We start from the raw sequence: 24,052 nt of genomic DNA, 5'->3' as shown, positions 1-24,052 counted from the left end.
TCAAACATAGCCATTACTGTGTCTCGAATCATCTCTCATTGTATGTGATCAGTTTTCTATAATAGTCAACCATATAGGAGCCTATTCGTGACCAAACACACACACATATACACACACAGACATTCAGCTTTATATATATATATATATATATATGTATATAAATATATATATATATATATATATATATTTATATATATATTAAATTGTGATTCAATGAATTTCAAAAAACTCTCATTGAAATGAAATGGAGTGGTTGAGTTTCATATCAAAGAATTTTTATTATTCTAAGCAAGACAAAGAATACTTCAGAAAATTAATCTCCTTAACCTATAGGGTTTCGATGTCTATCATCTCATCAAAGGAGAGAAAATATTAGCAAATATTTATAAAGGTATGCACCCTATTTACTAAAGTCAGTGAGACATGGAAATAATAAATTTATCAGAAGTCCTGTAGCAGGAGGATTTGCAGAAAAAGGATATGAAAGATTTTTTTAGATGCAGCTTGCTTGGTAAAATCCATGTTATGCGTTCTTTACATCCGTTTGGTAATAAGGTCTATAAAAACTATTCTGAAGAAATATATATATATATATAATATATATATATATATATATATATATATATATATATATATATATATATATATATATATATATATATATATATATATATATATATACATACATACGGTCGTAGCTTTTCTCAGAAGGAGAAAAAAGAAAACAAGGTCGTTTTGTTAGTTTTTTTTTGTTTTTGTTTTTTTCACTTTTTCTAAAAATCTGACAGTTGTAATAATGGTTATGTTTTATCTAAATCCAAGTTTTTGTTGTCAATGTTGTGTGCAACATATGATTGGTTTATTTTCATGTCGGAATACGTGCATATTACTTGCTGCCAGTGTTCTGCAACATGTGGTCGGGTTATGTTGGCCTGTATGTACCTGGTCACCAATATTTGTGACATAGGTCCAAATCCTCCTCAGCAATGTTATGATCTTGAAAGGTCGATAATAATTCCGACAACATGTTAGTATATTCACAAGTGTGTATTTACAGAAAATACAGAATAGATTGTTACAAGAAATCTGTGTCTGATATTGTAGCTATGACTGCGACCAATGACTGCTATGACACTTTGTTGTAACTCTACATTAATAACAAAAGATACATTGAAAAATATCTGGTTCATCATTTAAGGTTAGTTTTCCTATTTACTTGCCTTCTTATGGTGACAAAATTAAACACAAGATCGATTTTTAATGTGAAGAAAATCCAGCTCCCTAAAAATAGCTACTCTAAATTGGAACAAAAAGAAAAGTGCCTCAATCAAGAATAATTTTTCCTTCACTGATTGAGAACAGAAAAAGTGAAGTGTAGTATCAGAACAGATACTATACCTTATGCCTAGCGAAAAGGCAAAGTTGTTGTGTGATTCATTTCCAATTGAATTTATCAATTTTTATATTTAATTCAATCAACAGTTTTGTGTTGATTACTAATGACATAAAGGGAGTCAGAGGGGATAAACTTCTCTCATTCAAAGAATTCATTACGCTGTAAAGGAATAACGAAGAAATCTAATTAGAGTTATTTTGTCAGAGATTACTGACTTTTGCACTTAGTCCAGAGTACCTTTCTAGGGGGAACAGAATCATACAGATTAAAAACTCACTTTATATCTACCGTTGATCTTGTGGGCAGGCAATAAATAAAAATCTGAAAATTTATCTATGTATTTGGACTGTGTGTGTGTGGAGGGGGGTTGTGTGTGTGTGTGTGTGTGTGTGTGTGTGTACACATACATAATTATGAGAACTTTCCTCATCCTTGTTCTTTGTCAACGAGATTGGATTTTTACAACATCTCCTCTTCCCTTCCACCTCCCACGATGTTTTTACAAATACGGGTCGTAAGCCTGTGAAACTCTCAAAACAAACTGGCTATTTCTTGTGATCTTTTCTTTGGATGAAAAAAAAAACAACAAAAAACATATTTCGTTGAACTCTTCTTATCGTTTGATGCGATCATTTCATATCAAGGCATTTCTTATTGATTTACGATTGTGACACAACTTACAATAATTTTCTTTTTACCTGGATCCCCTCAATATGCGGTAAGTTGACTTTTATTGTTTTTAATATTAGTGCTGGGAGCACTTTTGGATAAAAAAAAGGATTCGATTGTTTTATTTTATGAGATATCAACCATTTTTAGGTTATATCATGTACACATTTATTCAAGTTTTTAAAATGTTTATTGCTAAAAAAATCATCATATACATTGGATATGTATGCTTTTTGTAGATTCATTTGTAAGTATTATTTGTATTACTGATATCATTTTGGATGTGATTCTCACAACATTTCGGCCGATGTAACTTCCGAGTTATTTCAAATGTATTTTGTTCAAACTTAGAATTTTTTATTATCGAACTAGGAGATTTATACAGAATTTCAAATGCAATCGTTTTTTTACTCCACAGGATAAGTTTCTCTCGTTCCATCAGCCTTAACTAGTTAGTAATTGAAATCTTAATAGTACCCATCTAAGGATCGAATGTTCAATTTCCAAAAGACTGTCACTTAGAAATGATTGTTACTTGACACTTATATCCTTGTACTTGAAATCCTTGCGATTGACATTCTATACAGATTCAACATGAAGTAATGACAGTTTGTGAAAATAACATCGGATGAAAGTTTGTGAAAATAAAATCGGATAAAAGTTTGTGTAAATGACATCGTATGAAAGTCTGAGAAAATAACATCAGATGAAAGTTTGTGTAAATGGCCTCGGATGAAAGTTTGTGAAAATAACATCGGATGAAAGTTTGATGAAAATGACATCGTATGAAAGTTTGTGAAAATAACATCGGATGAAAGTTCGATGAAAATAACATCGGATGAAACTTTGATGAAAATGACATCGTATGAAAGTCTGAGCAAAATAACATCGGATGAAAGTTTGTGAAAATGGAATCGGATGAAAGTTTGATGAAAATGACATAGGATGAAAGTTTGTGAAAATAACATCGGATGAAAGTTTGAGGAAAATGACATCGGATGAAAATTTGATGAAAATAACATCGGATAAAAGTTTGTGAAAATTACATCGGATGAAAGTTTGAGACAAATGACATCGGATTAAAGTTTGTGAAAATGATATCGGATGAAAGCTTGTGAAAATGACATCGGATCAAAGTTTTATGACAATGACATCCGATGAAAATTTGATGAAAATTACATCGGATGAAAATTTAAGGAAAAAAACATCGGATAAAAGTTTGCGAACATGAAATCGGATGAAAGTTTGTGAAAATGACATCGGATGAAAGTTTGATGAAAATGACATCGGTTGAAAGTTTGATGAAAATAATATCGGATGAGAGTTTGTGAAAAAAAAATCGCATGAGAGTTCGTGAAAATAACATCAGATGAAAGTTTGATGAAAATGACATCGGATGAAAATTTGATGAAAATAATATCGGATGAAAATTTGTGAAAAATTTTGTGAAAAATCGTATGAATGTCTGAGACAAATAACATCGGATGAAAGTTTGAGGAAAATGACATCGGACGAAAGTTTGTGAAAATAACCCCGAATGAAAGTTTCTTGAAAATTACATCGTATGAATGTCTGAGACAAATATCATCGGATAAAAGTTTGAGGAAAAATGATCTCGGATTAAAGTTGTGAAAATGATATCGGATATAGTTTGTGAAAATGAAATCGGATGAAAGGTTGTGAAAATTACATCGGATGAAAGTTTATTAAAATGACATCGGATGAAAATTTGTTAAAATGACATCGGATGAAAGTTTGTTAAAATGACATCGGATGAAAGTTTGGGGAAAATGACATCGGATCAAAATTTGATGAAAATGACATCGGATGAAAATTTGAGGAAAATAACATTGGATGAAAGTTTGTGAAAATTCAATCGGATAAAAGTTTGAGGAAACTGAAATCGGATGAAAGTTTGTGAAAATGACATCGTATGAAAGTTTATGAAAATGACATCGTATGAAAGATTGTGAAAATTACATCGGATGAAAGTTTGAGGAAAATGACATCGTATGAAAGATTGTGACAATAAAATCGAATGAAAGTTTGAGAAAAATGACATAGGATGAAAGTTTGTGAAAATTACATCGGATTAAAGTTTGTGAAAATTACATCGGATGAAAGTTTGTGAAAATGACATCGTATGAAAGTTTGTGAAAATAACATCGGATGAAAGTTTGAGGAAAATGACATCGTATGAAAGATTGTGACAATAAAATCGAATGAAAGTTTGAGGAAAATGACATAGGATGAAAGTTTGTGAAAATTACATCGGATTAAAGTTTGTGAAAATTAAATCGGATGAAAGTTTGTGAAAATGACATCTTATTAAAGTTTGAGGAAAATGACACCGGATACAAGTTTTTAAAATGACATCGGATGAAAGTGTAAAAATGACATCAGATGAAAGTTTTATGAAAATGACATCAGATGAAAGTTTGTGAAAATGACATCAGATTAAAGTTTGATCAAAATGAAATCAGATGAAAAGTTGTGAAAATTACATCGGATAAAAGTCTGAGGAAAATTACATCGGATGGATGTTTGATGAAAATGACATCGGATGAACGTTTGAGGATAACAACATCGGATGAAAGTTTATTAAAATGACATCGGATGAAAGTTTGTGAAAATGACATCGGATTAATGTTTTAGGAAAATTACATCGGATGAAAGTGTGTGAAAATGACATCGGATGAAAGTTTGTGAAAATGACATCGGATGAAAGTTTGGGGAAAATGACATCGGATCAAAATTTGATGAAAATGACATCGGATGAAAATTTGAGGAAAATAACATGGGATAAAAGTTTGTGAAAATAACATTGGATGAAAGTTTGTGAAAATTCAATCGGATAAAAGTTTGAGGAAACTGAAATCGGATGAAAGTTTGTGAAAATGACATCGTAAGAAAGTTTATGAAAATGACATCGTATGAAAGATTGTGAACATAACATCGGATGAAAGTATGAGGGAAATGTACATCGTATGAAAGATTGTGAAAATTACATCGGATTAAAGTATGAGGGAAATGTACATCGTATGAAAGATTGTGAAAATTACATCGGATGAAAGTATGAGGGAAATGTATATCGTATTAAAGATTGTGAACATAACATCGAATGAAAGTATGAGGGAAATGTACATCGTATTAAAGATTGTGAACATAACATCGGATGAAAGAATGAGGGAAATGTACATCGTATGAAAGATTGTGAACATAACATCGGATGAAAGTATGAGGGAAATGTACATCGTATGAAAGATTGTGACAATAAAATCGAATGAAAGTTTGAGGAAAATGACATCAGATGAAGGTTTGTGAAAATTACATCGGATGAAAGTTTGAGGAAAATGACATCGGATGAAAATTTGATGAAAATAACATCGGATAAAAGTTTGTGAAAATTACATCAGATGAAAGTTTGTGAAAAATGACATCGGATTAAAGTTTGTGAAAATGATATCGGATTAAAGCTTGTGAAAATGACATCGGATCAAAGTTTTATGACAATGACATCCGATGAAAATTTGATGAAAATTACATCAGATGAAAATTTGAGGAAAAAAACATCATGATAAAAGTTTGCGAACATGAAATCGGATGAAAATTTGTGAAAATGACATCGGATGAAAGTTTGATGAAAATGACATCGGTTGAAAGTTTGATGAAAATAACATCGGATGAGAGTTTGTGAAAATAAAATCGCATGAGAGTTCGTGAAAATAACATCAGATGAAAGTTTGATGAAAATGACATCGGATGAAAGTTTGAGGAAAATGACATCGGATGAAAGTTTGAGGAAAATAATATCGGATGAAAGTTTGAGGAAAATGACATAGGATGAAAGTTTGTGAAAATAATATCGGATGAAAGTTTGTGAAAAAAGTTTGTGAAAAATCGTATGAATGTCTGAGACAAATAACATCGGATGAAAGTTTGAGGAAAATGACATCGGATGAAAGTTTGAGGAAAATGACATCGGATGAAAATTTGATGAAAATAATATCGGATGAAAGTTTGTGAAAAAAGTTTGTGAAAAATCGTATGAATGTCTGAGACAAATAACATCGGATGAAAGTTTGAGGAAAATGACATCGGATGAAAGTTTGAGGAAAATGACATCGGATGAAAATTTGATGAAAATAATATCGGATGAAAGTTTGTGAAAAAAGTTTGTGAAAAATCGTATGAATGTCTGAGACAAATAACATCGGATGAAAACTTTAGGAAAATAACATCGGATGAAAGTTTGTGAAAATTACATCGGATGACATTTTGTGAAAATTACATCGGATGAAAGTTTGTGAAAATTACATCGGATGAAAGTTTGTAAAAATTACATCGGATGAAAGTCTGTGAAAATGACATTAGATGAAATTTGTAAAAATGACATCGAATGAAAATTTGTGAAAATTACATGGGGTAAAAGTCTGAGGAAAATTACATCGGATGGATGTTTGATGAAAATGACATCGGATGAACGTTTGAGGATAATAACATCGGATTAAAGTTTGATTAAAGTGACATGGCATGAAAGTTTTATGAAAATGACATCGGATGAAAGTTTGTGAAAATTACATCGAGTGAAAGTTTGTGAAAATTACATCGGATGAAAGTTTATTAAAATGACATCGGATGCAAGTTTGTGAAAATGACATCGGATGAAAATTTGAGGAAAATAACATCGGATGAAAGCTTGTGAAAATAACATCGGATGAAAGTTTGTGAAAATGACATCGGATGAAAGTTTGAGGTAAATGACATCGGATGAAAATTTGACGTAAATTACACCGGGTGAAAATTTGAGGAAAATAACATCGGATAAAAGTTTGTGAAATTAACATCGCATGAAAGTTTGTGAAAATGAAATCGGATGAAAGTTGTAGGAAAATGACATCGGATGAAAGTCTGGGAAAATTACATTGGATGAAATTTTGTGAAAATGACTTCGGATGAAAGTTTGAGGACAATGATTCGGATGAAAGTTTGTGACAATTACATCGGATGAAAGTTTGAGGAAAATGACATCGTACAAAAGTTTGTGAAAATTACATCGGATGAAATTTTGTGAAAATTACATCGGATGAAATTTTTTGAAAATGACATCGGATGAAAGTCTGTGAAAATGACATCAGATGAAAGTTTGTGAAAATGACATCAGATGAATGTTTTTGTAAAATGACATCAGATGAAGGTTTTTGAAAATGACCCCAGATGAAAGTTTGTGAAAATGACATCAGATGAAAGTTTGTGAAAATTACATCGGATGACAGTTTGTTAAAATGACATCGGATGAAAGTTTTTGAAAATGACATCGGATAAAAGTTTGTGAAAATTACATCAGATGAAATTTTGTGAAAATGACATCAGATAAAAGTTTTTGAAAATGACATCAGATGAAATTTTGTGAAAATGACATCAGATGAAAGTTTTTGTAAATGACATCAGATGAAATTTGTGAAAATGACATCAGATGAAGGTTTTTGAAAATGACATCAGATGAAAGTTTTTGAAAATGACATCGGATGAAAGTTTGTGAAAATGAAATCGGATGAAAGTTTGTGAAAATGACATCAGATAAAAGTTTTTGAAAATGACATCGGATGAAAGTTTTTGAAAATGACATCGGATGAAAGTTTGTGAAAATTACATCAGATGAAAGTTTGTGAAAATTACATCAGATGAAAGATTTTGCAAATGACATCGGATGAAATTTGTGAACATGAAATCGGATGAAAGTTTGTGAAAATGACATCGGATGAATGTTTGTGAAAATGACATCAGATGAAAGTTTGTGAAAATGACATCAGATTAAAGTTTGTGAAAATGACATCAGATGAAAGTTGTGAAAATGACATCAGATGAAAGTTTGTGAAAATGACATCAGATGAAAGTTTGTGAAAATGACATCAGATGAAAGTTTGTGAAAATGACATCAGATGAAAGTTTGTGAAAATGACATCAGATGAAAGATTCTGAAAATGACATCAGATGAATGTTTGTGAAAATGACATCGGATGAAAGTTTTTGAAAATGACATCGGATGAAATTTTTTGAAAATGACATCAGATGAAAGTTTTTGAAAATGACACCAGATAAAAGTTTTTGAAAATGACATCAGATGAGAGTTTGTGAAAATGACATCAAATGAAAGTTTTTGAAAATGTCATCAGATGAAAGTTTTTGAAAATGACATCGGATGAAAGTTTTTGAAAATGACATCGGATGAAAGTTTGTGAAAATGAAATCAGATGAAAGTTTGTGAAAATTACATCAGATGAAAGATTTTGCAAATGACATCGGATGAAATTTGTGAACATGAAATCGGATGAAAGTTTGTGAAAATGACATCGGATGAATGTTTGTGAAAATGACATCAGATGAAAGTTTGTGAAAATGACATCAGATGAAAGATTCTGAAAATGACATCAGATGAATGTTTGTGAAAATGACATCCGATGAAAGTTTTTGTAAAATGACATCAGATGAAAGTTTGTGAAAATGACATCTGATAAAAGTTTTTGAAAATGACATCAGATGAAAATTGTTTGAAAATGACATAATATAAAGTTTGTGAAAATGACATCAGATAAAAGTTTGTGAAAATGACATCAGATGAAAGTTTTTTAAAATGACATCGGATGAAAGTTTTTGAAAATGACATCAGATGAAAGTTTTTGAAAATGACACCAGATAAAAGTTTTTGAAAATGACATCAGATGAGAGTTTGTGAAAATGACATCAAATGAAAGTGTGAAAATGAGATCAGATGAAAGTTTGTGAAAATGACATCAGATGAAAGTTTTTGAAAATGACATCAGATGAAAGTTTGTGGAAATTGCATCAGATGAAAGTTTGTTAAAATTACATCAGATGAAAGTTTGTTAAAGTGATATCGGATGAAAGTTTTTGAAAATGACATCGGATTAAAAGTTTTTGAAAATGACATCAGATGAAATTTTGTGAAAATGACATCAGATGAAAGTTTGTGAAAATGACATCAGATGAAAGTTTGTGATGATGAAATCAGATGAAAGTTTTTAAAAATGACATCAGATGAAAGTTTGTGAAAATGACATCAGATAAAAGATTGTGAAAATAACATCAGATAAAAGTTTATTAAAATGACATCAGATGAAAGTTTGTGAAAATGACATCGGATGAAAGTTTCTGAAAATGACATCGGATGAATGTTTGTGAAAATGACATCGGATGAAAGTTTTTGCAAATAACATCAGATGAAAGTTTGTGAAAATGACATCAGATGAAAGTTTGTGAAAATGACATCAGATGAAAATTGTTTGAAAATGACATCGGATTAAAGTTTTTCAAAATAACATCAGATGAAAGTTTGTGAAAATCACATCAGATGAAAGTCTGTGAAAATGACATCGCATGAAAGTTTGTTAAAATGACATCAGATGAAAGTTTGAGGAAAATTACATCGGATGAATGTTTGTGAAAATGACATCGGATGAAAGTACGTGAAAATGACATCCGATGAAAGTTTGTGAAAATGACATCGGATGAAAGTTTGTGAAAATGACATCGGATGAAAGTTTGCGAAAATTACATCAGATGAAAGATTGTGAAAATGACATCAGATTAAAATTTTTGAAAATGACATCAGATGAAAGTTTTTGAAAATGACATCAGATGAAAGTTTTTGAAAATGACATCAGATGAAAGTTTTAAAAAATGACACCAGATAAAAGTTTTTGAAAATAACATGAGATTAAAATTTTTTGACAATGACATCAGATGAAAGTTTGTGAAAATTACATCAGATGAAAGTTTTGGAAAATGACATCAGATGAAAGTTTGTGAAAATGACATCGGATGAATGTTTGTGAAAATAACATCGGATTAAAGCTTGTAAAAATGACATCAGATGAAAGTTTGTGAACATGACATCGGATAAAAGTTTGTTAAAATGACATCAGATGAAAGTTTTTGAAAATGACATCAGATGAAAGATTTTGAAAATGACATCAGATGAAAAGTTTTTGAAAATGACATCAGATGAAAGTTTGTGAAAATGACATCACATCAAAGTTTGTGAAAATGACATCGGATGAATGTTTGTGAAAATGACATCGGATGAAAGTTTGTAAAAATGACATCAGATGAAAGTTTGTGAAAATGACATCAGATGAAAGTTTTTGAAAATGATATCAGATGAAAAGTTTTTGAAAATGACATCGGATGAAAGTTTGTGAAAATGACATACGATAAAAGTTTGTGAAAATGACATCAGATGAAAGTTTCTGAAAATGACATCAGATTAAAGTTTGTGAAAATGACATCTGATAAAAGTTTGTGAAAATCACATCCGATGAAAGATTGTGAAGATGACATCAGATGAAAGTTTGTGAAAATGACATCAGATAAAAGTTTGGGAAAATGACATCAGATGAAAGTTTGTGAAAATGACATCAGATGAAAGTTTGTGAAAATGACATCAGATGAAAGTTTGTGAAAATGACATCAGATGAAAATATTTTGAAAATGACATCAGATGAAAGTTTGTGAAAATGACATCAGATGAAAGTTTGTGAAAATGACATCAGATGAAAGTTTGTGAAAATGACATCAGATGAAAGTTTCTGAAAAGGACATCGGATGAATGTTTGTGAAAATGACATCAGATGAGAGTTTGTGAAAATGACATCAGATGAAAATTTGTGAAAATGACATCAGATGAAAGTTTTTGAGAATGACATCAGATGAAAGTTTTTGAAAATGACATCAGATGAAAGTTTGTGAAAATGACATCACATGAAAGTTTTTGAAAATGACATTGGATGAAAGTTTGTGAAAATGACATCAGATAAAAGTTTGTGAAAATGACACCAGATAAAAGTTTTTGAAAATTACATCAGATTAAAATTTTTTGAAAATGGCATCAAGTGAAAGTTTTTGAAAATTAGATCAGATCAAAGTTTGTGAAAATGACATCGGATGAATGTTTGTGAAAATGACATCGGAGGAAAGTTTCTAAAAATGACATCAGATGAAAGTTTGTAAAAATGACATCAGATGAGAGTTTGTGAAAATGACATCAGATGAAAATTTGATGAAAATGACATCGGATGACAGTTTTTAAAAATGACATCAGATGACATTTTTTTGAAACTGACATCGGATGAAAGTTTTTAAAAATGACATCAGATGAAAGTTTGTGAAAATGACATCAGATGAAAGCTTTTTAAAATGACATCAGATAAAAGTTTTTGAAAATGACATCAGATGAATGTTTGTGAAACTGACATCAGATGAAAGTTTGTGAAAATTACATCAGATTAAAATTTTTTGAAAATGACATCAGATGAAAGTTTGTGAAAATGACATCGGATAAAAGTTTGTGAAAATGACATAAGATGAAAGTTTTTGAAAATGAAATCAGATGAAAGTTTTTGAAAATGACATCAGATAAAGTTTGTGAAAATGACATAAGATGAAAGTTTGTGAAAATGACATAATATGAAAGTTTGTGAAAATCACATCAGATGAAAGTTTGTGAAAATCACATCAGATGCAAGCATGTGAAAATGACATCAGATTAATGTTAGTGAAAATGACATAAGATGAAAGTTTGTGAAAATGACATCGGATGAATGTTTGTGAAAATGACATTAGATGAAAGTGTTTGAAAATGATATCAGATGAAATTTTGTGAAAATGACATCAGATGAAAGTTTTTGAATATGACATCAGATGGAAATTGTTTGAAAATGACATCAGATGAAAGTTTGTGAAAATGACATCACATGAAAGTTTGTGAAAATGACATCAGATGAAAGTTTGTGAAAATGAAATCAGATGAAATTTTTTTTAAAATGACATCAGATTAAAGTTTGTGAAAATGACATCAGATGAAAGTTTGTGACAATGACATCAGATGAAAGTTTGTGAAACTGACATCAGATGAAAGGTTGTTAAAATAAAATCAGATTAAAGTTTGAGGAAAATTACATCGGATGAAAATCTGTTAAAATGACATCAGATGAAAGGTTTTTAAAATGACATCAGATGAAAGTTTTTGAAAATCACATCGGATGAAAGATTGTGAAAATGAAATCAGATGAAAGTTTGTGTAAATGACATCAGATGAAAGTTTTTGAAAATGACATCAGATGAAAGTTTGTGAAAATGACATCAGATGAAAGTGTGTGAAAATGACATCAGATGAATGTGTGTAAAAATGACATCAGATGAAAGTTTGTGAACATGACATAAAATGAAAGTTTTACAAAATGAGATCGGATGAAAGTTTTTGAAAATGACATCAGGTGAAAGTTTGTGAAAATTACATCAGATAAAAGTTTGTGAAAATTACATCAGATGAAAGTTTGTGAAAATGACATCGGATGAAAGTTTGTGAAAATAACATTGGATGAATGTTTGTGAAAATGACATCAGATGAAAGTTTTTTAAAATGACATCAGATGAAAGCTTGTGAAAATGACATCAGATGAAAATTGTTTGAAAATGACATCAGATGAAAGTTTTTGTAAATGACATCGGATGAATGTTTGTGAAAATGACATCAGATGAAATTTTTGAAAATGACACGAGATGAAAGTTTGTGAAAATGACATCAGATAATATTTTGTGAAAATGACATCAGATAAAAGTTTGTGAAAACGACATCAGATGAAAGTTTGTGAACATGACATCAGATAAAAGCTTTTGAAAATGACATCAGATGAAAGTTTGGTAAAATGACATCAGATGAAAGTTTGTGAAAATGACATCAGATGAAAGTTTGTGAAAATGACATCAGATGACAGTTTTTGAAAATGACATCAGATGAAAATTTTTTGAAAATGACATCAGATGAAACTTTGTGAAAATGACATCAGATGAAAGTTTGTGAAAATGACATCAGAGGAAAATTTTTGAACATTACATCAGTTTAAAATTATTTGAAAATAACATCGGATGAAAGTTTTTTAAAATGACATCGGATAAAAGTTTGTGAAAATGACATCGGATGAAAGTTTGTGAAAATGACATCAGATGAAAGTTTTTGAAAATGACATCGGATGAAAGGTTTTTAAAATGACATCAGATAAGAGTTTGTGAAAATGACATCAGATAAAAGTTTTTTAAAATGACATCAGATGAAAGTTTGTGAAAATGACATCAGATGAAAGTTTGGGAAAATGACATCAGATGAAAGTTTTTGAAAATGCCATCAGATGAAAATTGTTTGAAAATGACATCAGATGGAAGTTTGTGAAAATGACATCAGATGAATGTTTGTAAAAATGACATCAGATGAAAGTTTGTGAAAATGACATCAGATGAAAATCTTTGAAAATGACATGAGATTAAAGTTTGTGAAAATGACATCAGATGAGAGTTTGTGAAAATGACATCAGATGAAGGTTTCTGAAACTGACATCAGATGAAAGTTTGAGGAAAATTACATCGGATTAAAATCTGTTAAAATGACATCAGATGAAAGTTTGTTGAAAATTACATCAGATGAAAGTTTTTGAAAATGACATCAGATGAAAGTTTGTGAAAATGACATCAGATAAAAATTTGTGAAAATGACATCAGATGAAAGTTTTTTAAAATGGCATCAGATTAAAGTCTGTGAAAATGACATCAGATGAAAGATTTGGAAAATGACATCAGATGAAAGTTTTGGAAAATTACATCAGATGAAAGTTTGTGAAAATGATATTAGATATAAGTTTGTGAAAATTACATCAGATGAAAGTTTGTGAAAATGACATCAGATGAAAGTTTGTGAAAATGAAATCAGATGATGAATTTTTGTGAAAATGACATCAGATGAAAGTTTGTGAAAATGACATCAGATGAAAGTTTTTGAAAATGACATCAGATGAAAGTTTGTGAAAATGACATCAGATTAAAATTTTTGAAAATTACATCGGATGAATGTTTGTGAAAATTACATCAGATTAAATTTTTTTAAAATGACATCAGATGAAAGTTTGTGAAAATGACATCCGATAAAAGGTTGTTAAAATGACATTAGATGAAATTTTATGAAAATTACATCCCATGAAAGTTTGTGAAAATGACATCAGATGAAAGTTTTTTAAAATGACATCAGATGAAAATTGTGTGAAAATGACATCAGATGAAAGTTTCTGAAAATGTCATCGGATTAATGTTTGTGAAAATGACATCAGATGAAAGTTAGTGAAAATGACATCAGATGAAAGTTTTTAAAATGACATCGGATGAATGTTTGTGAAAATGACATCAGATAAAAGTTTTTGAAAATGACATGGTATCAAAGTTTGTGAAAATGACATCAAGTGAAAGTTTATCAAAATATAATCCGATGAACATTTGATGAAAATTACATCGGATGAAAATCTGTTAAAATGACATCAGATGAAAGTTTTTGAAAATGACATTAGATGAAAGTTTTTGAAAATGACATCGGATGCAAGTTTGTTAAAATGATATCAGATGAAAGTTTTTAAAATGACATTAGATGAAAGTTTTTGAACATGACATCGGATAAAAGTTTGTGAAAATGACATCGGATGAAAGTTTGTGAAAATGACATCAGATGAAAGTTTTTGAAAATTACATCGGATGAAAATTTTTGAAAACGACATCAGATAAGAGTTTGTGAAAATGACATCAGATAAAAGTTTTTGAAAATGACATCAGATGAAAGATTGTGAAAATGACATCAGATGAAAATTTTTGGAAAATGACATCGGATGAAAAAGTTTTTTAAAATGACATCAGATGAAAATTGTTTGAAAATGACATCAGATGAAAGTTTGTAAAAATGACATCAGATGAAAGTTTGTGAAAAGTGCATCAGATGAAAGTTTTTTGAAAATGACATCAGATTAAAGTTTGTGAAAATGACATCAGATGAGAGTTTGTGAAAATGACATCAGATGAAAGTTTCTGAAACTGACATCAGTTTGTGATGATGAAAGTTTTTGAAAATTACATCAGATTAAAATTTTTTGAAAATGACATCGGATGAAAGTTTGTGAAACTGACATCGGATAAATGTTTGTGAAAATGACATCAGATGAAAGTGTTTGAAAATTACATCAGATGAAAGTTTTTTAAAATGACATCAGATGAACGTTTGGGAAGATGACATCAGATGAAAATTTTTGAAAATTACATCAGATTAAAATTTTTTGAAAATGACATCGGATGAAAGTTTGTGAAAATCACATCGAATAAAAGTTTGTGAACATGACATCGGATGAAAGTTTTTGAAAATGACATGAGATGAAATTTTTTGAAAATGACATCAGATGAAAGTTGAGGAAAATTACATAACATGAAAGTTTGTTAAAATGATATCAGATGAAAGTATGTGAAAATGAAATCAGATGAAAGTTTTTGAAAATAACATCAGATGAAAGTTGGTGAAAATGACATCGAATTAATGTTTGTGAAAATGACATCGGATGAAAGTGTTTGAAAATGACATCAGATAGAAGTTTGTTAAAATGACATCAGATGAAAGTTTTTGAAAATGACATCAGATGAAAATTGTTTGAAAATGACATCAGATGAAAGTTTGTGAATTGACATCAGATGAAAGTTTGTGAAAATTATATCAGATGAAAGTTTTTGAAAATGACATTAGATTAAAGTTTGTGAAAATGACATCAGATGAAAGTTTGTGAACATTGCCTCAGATGAAAGTTTGTGAAACTGACATTAGATGATAGTTTGTTAAAATAAAATCAGATGAAAGGTTGAGGAAAATTACATCGGATGAAAATCTGTTAAAATGACATCAGATTAAAGTTTTTGAAAATGAAATCAAATGAAAGTTTTTGAAAACGATATCGAATGAAAGTTTTGAAAATGACATCAGATGAATGTTTTTTAAAATGACATCAGATGAAAGTTTTTGAAAATGACATCAGATTAAAGTTTTTTAAAATGACATCGGATGAAAGTTTTTCAAAATGACATCAGATGAAAGTTTGTGAAAATGACATCAGATGAATGTTTGTGAAAATGACATCAGATGAAATTTTGTGAACATGACATTAAATGAAAGTTTTTTAAAATGAGATCGGATGAAAGTTTTTTAAAATTACATCAGATGAAAGTTTTTGAAAATGACATCAGATGAAAGTTTGTGAAAATGACATCAGATGAAAGTTTGTTGAAAATTACATCAGATAAAAGTTTGTGAAAATGACATCAGATGTAAGTTTTTGAAAATGACATCAGATAAAAGTTTGTTAAAATGACATCAGATGCAAGTTTTTGAAAATTACATCAGATTACACTTTGTGAAAATGACATCAGATGAAAGTTTGTGAAAATGACATCAGATACAAGTTTTTGAAAATTACATCAGATTAAAATTTTTTTAAAATGAGATCAGATGAAAGTTTGTGAAAATGACATCAGATAAAAGTTTGTGAAAATGACATCAGATGAAAGTTTGTGAAAATGACATAAGATGAAAGATTTGAAAATGACATCAGATGAAAATTTTTTGAAAAACATCGGATTAAACTATGTGAAAATGACATCGGATAAATGTTTATGCAAATGACATAAGATGAAAGTTTCTGAACATGCCATCAGATGAAAGTTTCTGAAAATTGGATCAGATTGAAATTTGTGAAAATGCCATCAGATAAAATTTTTTTGAAATGACATCAGATGAAAGTTTTTTAAAATGACAGCAGATGAAAGTTTGTTAAAATGACATCAGATGAAAGTTTGTGAAAATGACATCAGATGAAAATTTTTTGAAAATGACATCAGATGAAATCTTTTGAAAATGACATCAGATGAAAGTTTGTGACAATTACATCGGATGAAAGTTTGTGAAAATTACATCAGATGAAAGTTTTTGAAAATGACATCAGATTAAAGTTTGTGAAAATTACATCAGATGAAAGTTTCTGAAAATAACATCGGATGAATGTTTGTGAAAATGATATCAGATGAAATTTTTGAAAATGACATCAGATTAAAGTTTGTGAAAGTGACATCAGATAAAAGTTGAGGAAAATTACATCAGATGAAAGTTTTAGAAAATGACATCAGATAAAAGTTTGTGAAAATGACATCAGATGAAAGTTTGTGAAAATGACATCAGATGAAAGTTTTTGAAAATGAAATCAGATGAAAGTTTGTGAAAATGACATCAGATGAAAGCTTTTGAAAATGACATCAGATAAGAGTTTGTGAACATGACATCAGATAAAAGTTTTTGAAAATGACATCAGATAAGAGTTTGTGAAAATGAAATCAGATAAAAGTTTGTGAAAATGACATCATATAAAAGCTTTTGAAAATGACATCAGATGAAAGTCTGTGAAAATGACATCAGATGAAAATTTTTGAAAATTACATCGGATTAAATTTTTTTGAAAATGACATCGGATGAAAGTTTGTGAAAATGACATCAGATGAAAGTTTGTGAGAATGACATCGGATGAAAGTTTGTGAAAATGACATCAGATGAAAGTTTTTGAAAATGACATCGGATGAAAGTTTTTGAAAATGACATCAGATAAGAGTTTGTGAACATGACATCAGATAAAAGTTTTTTAAAATGACATCAGATGAAAGTTTGTTAAAATGACATCAGATGAAAGTTTTGAAAATGACATCAGATGAAAGTTTTTGAAAATGACATCAGATGAAAATTGTTTGAAAATGACATCAGATGAAAGTTTGTGAAAATTAAATCAGATGAATGATTGTAAACATGTCATCAGATGAAAGTTTGTGAAAATGACATCAGATGACAATTTTTGAAAATGACATCAGATTAAAGTTTGTGAAAATAACATCAGATGAGAGTTTGTGAAAATGACATCAGATTAAAGTTTCTGAAACTGACATGAGATGAAAGTTTGAGGAAAATTACATCGGATTAAAATCTGTAAAAATGAAATCAGATGAAAGTTTGTTGAAAATTACATCAGATGAAAGTTTGTGAAAATTACATCGGATAAAAATTTGTGAAAATGGCATCAGATGAAAGTTTTTTAAAATGGCATCAGATTAAAGTCTGTGAAAATTACATCAGATGAAAGATTTTGAAAATGACATCAGATAAAGTTTTGGAAAATTACATAAGATGAAAGTTTGTTAAAATGACATTAGATATAAGTTTGTGAAAATTACAGCAGATGAAAGTTTGTGTAAATTAAATCAGAGGAAAGTTTGTGAAAATGACATCAGATGAAAGTTTTTGAAAATGACATTGGATGAATGTTTGTGAAAATGACATCAGATTAAATTTTTTTAAAATGACATCAGATGAAAGTTTGTGAAAATGACATCAGATAAAAGTTTGTTAAAATTACACCAGATGAAAGTTTGTGAAAATGACATCAGATGAAAGTTTGTAAAAATGACATCAGATGAAAGTTTTTGAAAATGACATCCGATGAAAGTTTTTGAAAATGACATCAGATGAAAATTTTTGGAAAATGACATCAGGTGAAATTTTGTGAAAATGACATCAGATAAAAGTTTTTGAAAATGACATCAGATGAAAGTTTGTGAAAATGACATCAGATGAAAGTTTTTGAAAATGACATCGGATGAACGTTTGTGAAAATGACATCCGATTAAAGTTTTTGAAAATGACATGAGATTAAAGTGTGTGAAAATTAAATCGGATGAAAGTATTTGAAAATGACATCAGATGAAAGTTTGTGGAAATGACATCAGATGAAAGTTTGTTAAAATGACATAAGATGAAAGTTTTTGAAAATGACATCAGATGAAAGTTTGTGAAAATGACATCAGATGAAAGTTTGTTAAAATGACATCAGATGAAAGTTTTTGAAAATGACATCAGATAAAAATTTGTTGAAAATGACATCAGATGAAAGTTTGTGAAAATGACATCGGATGAATGTGGTTGAAAATGACATCAGATGAAAGTTTGTGAAAATGACATCAGATGAAAGTTTTTAAAATGACATCGGATGAAAGTTTTTGAAAATGACATCAGACGAAAGTGTGTGAAAATGACATCAGATAAAGTTTGTGAAAATGACATCAGATGAAAGTTTTTGAAAATTACATCAGATAAAAGTTTGTGAAAATGACATCAGATGAAAGTTTTTGAAAATTACATCAGATAAAAGTTTGTGAAAATTACATAAGATGCAAGTGTTTTAAAATGACATCAGATTACACTTTGTGAAAATGACATCAGATGAAAGTTTTTGAAAATGACATCAGATACAAGTTTTTGAAAATTACATCAGATTAAAATTTTTGTAAAATGACATCAGATGAAAGTGTTTTAAAATGACATCGGATTAAACTATGTGAAAATGACATCGGATAAAAGTTTATGGAAATGACATCAGATGAAAGATTCTGAACATGACCTCAGATGAAAGTTTGTGAAAATGACATCAGATGATAGTATCTGAAAATGACATCAGATGAAAGTTTTTGAAAATTAGATCACATTAAAATTTTTTGAAAATGACATCGAATGAAAGTTTGTGAAAATGACATCAGATGTAAGTTTGTGAAAATGACATCAGATAAAGGTTTTTGAAAATGACATCAGATGAAAGTTTGTTAAAATGACATCAGATGAAAGTTTATAAAAATGACATCAGATGAAATTTTTTTTAAAATGACATCAGATGAATGTTTTTAAAAATGACATCAGATGAATGTTTGTGAAAATGACATCAGATTAAAGTTTTAAAAATTGCATGTGATGAATGTTTCTGAAAATTACATCAGATACAGGGTTTTATAATGACATCGGATGAAAGTTTGTGAACATGACATCAGATGAAAGTTTGTTAAAATAAAATCCGATGCAAGTTTGAGGAAAATTACATCGGATGAAAATCTGTTAAAATGACATCAGATGAAAGTTTTTTTTAATGACATCAGATGAAAGTTTTTGAAAATGACATCGGAGGAAAGTTTTTGAAAATGACATCCGATGGAAATTTTTGGAAAATGACATCGGATGAAAGTTTGTGAAAATGACATCGGATGAAAGTTTTTGGAATTGACATCAGATGAAAGTTTGTGAAAATGAAATCAGATGAAAATTTTTTAAATATGACATGATGAAAGTTTTTGAAAATGACATCAGATGAAAGTTTGTGAAAATTACATCAGATGAAAGTTTTTGAAAATGACATGTGATGAAAGTTTGTGAAAATGACATCAGATGAAAGTTCTGGAAAATGACATCAGATGACAGTTTTTGAAAATGACATCAGATACAAGTTTTTGAAAATTACATCAGATTAAAATTTTTTTAAAATGACATCAGATGAAAGTTTTTTAAAATGACATCGGATTAAACTATGTGAAAATGACATCGGATAAAAGTTTATGGAAATGACATCAGATGAAAGATTCTGAATATGACCTCAGATGAAAGTTTGTGAAAATGACATCAGATGATAGTATCTGAAAATGACATCAGATGAAAGTTTTTGAAAATTAGATCACATTAAAATTTTTAGAAAATGACATCGAATGAAAGTTTGTGAAAATGACATCAGATGTATGTTTGTGAAAATGACATCAGATAAAGGTTTTTGAAAATGACATCAGATGAAAGTTTGTGAAAATGACATCAGATGAAAGTTTTTGAAAATTACATCAGATTAAAATTTTTTGAAAATGAAATCGGATGAAAGTTTGTGAAAATGACATCGGATAAATGTTTGTGAAAATGACATCAGATGAAAGTTTGTGAAAATTACATCAGATGAAAGTTTTTAAAAATGACATCAGATGAAAGTTTGTGAAAATTAAATCAGATAAAAATTTGTTGAAAATTACATCAGATTAAAATTTTTTGAAAATGACATCGGATGAAAGTTTGTGAAAATCACATCGAATAAATGTTTGTGAACATGACATCGGATGAAAGTGTTTTAAAATGACATCCGATAGAAGTTTGTTTAAATGACATCAGATGAAAGTTTGTGAAAATGACATCAGATGAAAGTTTGTGAAAATGATATCAGATGAAAGGGTTTTAAAATAACATCAGATTAAAGTTTGTGAAAATGACATCAGATGAAAGTGTGTGAAAATGGAATGAGATGAAAGTTAGTGAAACTGACATCGAATGAAAGTTTTGTAAAATGACATCAGATGAATGTTTTTTAAAATAAAATCAGATGAAAGTTTGAGGAAAAATTACATCGGATGAAAATCTGTTAAAATGACATCAGATGAAAGTTTTTGAAAATGACATCAGATGAAAGTTTTTGAAAATGACATCGAATGAAAGTTTTGAAATGACATCAGATGAATTTTTTTTAAAATGACATCAGATGAAAGTTTTTGAAAATGACATCAGATTAAAGTTTTTGAAAATGACATCGAATGAAAGTTTTTCAAAATGACATCAGATGAAAGTTTGTGAAAATGACATCAGATGAAAGTTTGTGAAAATTACATCAGATGAATGTTTGTGAAAATGACATCAGATGAAAGTTTGTTAACATGACATTAAATGAAAGTTTTTGAAAATGAGATCGGATGAAAGTTTTTGAAAATGACATCAGATGAAAGTTTTTGAAAATGACATCAGATGAAAGTTTGTGAAAATGACATCAGATGAAAGTTTTTGAAAATGACATCAGATGAAAGTTTGTGAAAATGACATCAGATTAAAGTTTGTTAAAATTACATCAGATAAAAATTTGTGAAAATGCCATCAGATAAAATTTTTTTGAAATGACATCAGATGAAAGTTTTTTAAAATGATAGCAGATGAAAGTTTGTAAAAATGACATCAGATGAAAGTTTGTGAAAATCACATCAGATGAAAATTTTTTGAAAATGACATCAGATGAAATTTGTTGAAAATGACATCAGATGAAAGTTTGTGAAAATTACATCGGATGAAAGTTTTTGAAAATGACATCAGATTAAAGTTTGTAAAAATGACATCTGATTAAAATTTTTTAAAATAACATATGATGAAAGTTTGTCAAAATGAAATAGGTTGAAAGTTTTGAAAATGACATCGGACGAAAGTTTGTTAAAATGACATCAGATGAAAGTTTGTGAAAATGACATCAGATAAAGGTTTGTGAAAATGACATCAGATAAAGGTTTGTGAAAATGACATCAGATGAAAGCTTTTGAAAATGACATCAGATGAAAGTTTGTGAAAATGACATCAGATCAAACTTTGAGAAAATGAGATCAGATGAAAGTTTGTGAAAATGACATCAGATTAAAGTTTGTGAAAATGACATCAGATGAAAGTTTCTGAAAATAACGTCGGATGAATGTTTGTGAAAATGATATCAGATGAAATTCTTGAAAATGACATCAGATGAAAGTTTGTGAAAATTACATCAGATGAATGTTTGTGAAAATGACATCAGATGAAAGTTTGTTAACATGACATTAAATGAAAGTTTTTGAAAATGAGATCGGATGAAAGTTTTTGAAAATGACATCAGATGAAAGTTTTTGAAAATTACATCAGATGAAAGTTTGTGAAAATGACATCAGATGAAAGTTTTTGAAAATGACATCAGATGAAAGTTGTTGAAAATGACATCAGATGAAAGTTTGTTAAAATTACATCAGATAAAAATTTGTGAAAATGCCATCAGATAAAATTTTTTTGAAATGACATCAGATGAAAGTTTTTTAAAATGACAGCAGATGAAAGTTTGTAAAAATGACATCAGATGAAAGTTTGTGAAAATGACATCAGATGAAAATTTTTTGAAAATGACATCAGATGAAATTTGTTGAAAATGACATCAGATGAAAGTTTGTGAAAATTACATCGGATGAAAGTTTTTGAAAATTACATCGGATAAAAGTCTGAGGAAAATTTTATCGGATGGATGTTTGATTAAAATGACATCCGATGAACGTTTGAGGATAATAACATCCGATGAAAGTTTGATTAAAATGACATGGGATAAAACTCTGAGGAAAATTACATCGGATTAAAGTTTGTAAAAACAACATCGGATTAATTTTTTTAAAAAATATCAGATGAAAGTTTGTGAAAATAATATCGGATGAAAGTTTGTAAAAATGACATCTGATTAAAATTTTTTAAAATAACATATGATGAAAGTTTGTCAAAATGAAATAGGTTGAAAGTTTTGAAAATGACATCGGACGAAAGTTTGTGAAAATGACATCAGATTAAAGTTTGTGAAAATGACATCAGATGAAAGTTTCTGAAAATAACGTCGGATGAATGTTTGTGAAAATGATATCAGATGAAATTCTTGAAAATGACATCAGATGAAAGTTTGTGAAAGTGACATCAGATAAAATTTTGTGGAAAATTACATCAGATGAAAATTTGTGAAAATGACGTCAGATGAAAGTTTGTGAAAATGATATCAGATGAAAGTTTGTGAAAATGACATCAGATGAAAATTTTTTGAAAATTACATCAGATGAACGTTTGTGAAAATGACATCAGATGAAAGTTTGTGAAAATTACATCAGATGAAAGTTTGTGAAAATGAACTCAGATGAAAGTTTCTGAAAATGACATCGGATGAATGTTTGTGAGAATGACATCGGATGAAAGTTTTTTAAAATGACATAAGATGAAAGTTTGTGAAAATGACATCAGATGAAAGTTTTTGAAAATGACATCACATGAAAATTTTTTGAAAATGACATCAGATGAAAGTGTGGGGAAATAAAATCAGATAAAAGTTTGTGAAAATGACATCAGATAAAAGTTTGTGAAAATGACATCAGATGAAAGTTTTTGAAAATGACATCGGATGAAAGTTTTTGAAAATGACATCAGATGAAAGTTTTTGAAAATTACATCAGATAAAAGTTTTGGAAAATGACATCAGATGAAAGTTTTTGAAAATGACATCAGATGAAAATTTGTGGAAATGACATCAGATGAAAGTTTTTTGAAAATAACATCAGATGAAAGTTTGTGAAAATGACATCAGATTAAATTTTTTGAAAATGACATTAGATTAAAGTTTGTGAAAATGACATCAGATGAAA

General features: G+C 29.0%; 1 protein-coding gene across 1 annotated transcript in view; it reads left to right on the top strand.

The window, feature by feature from the left end:
• Positions 1-1,929: 1,929 nt before the first annotated feature.
• The window catches only part of LOC145277853 (salivary peroxidase/catechol oxidase-like), a 119,982-nt gene continuing 97,859 nt past the window's right edge, over positions 1,930-24,052 (top strand). Inside the window, exon 1 of the mRNA XM_080129800.1 lies at positions 1,930-2,114. Coding sequence (XP_079985926.1) covers positions 2,110-2,114 — 5 coding nt within the window. The 5' untranslated portion in view covers positions 1,930-2,109. The remainder of the gene's footprint in view (positions 2,115-24,052) is intronic.

Source organism: Euprymna scolopes, chromosome 6 (genome assembly GCF_053919585.1).
Source record: "Euprymna scolopes isolate OS-2025 chromosome 6, ASM5391958v1, whole genome shotgun sequence".
NCBI classification, from domain to species: domain Eukaryota; kingdom Metazoa; phylum Mollusca; class Cephalopoda; order Sepiida; family Sepiolidae; genus Euprymna; species Euprymna scolopes.
This window is presented reverse-complemented; position numbering and strand designations above follow the sequence as displayed.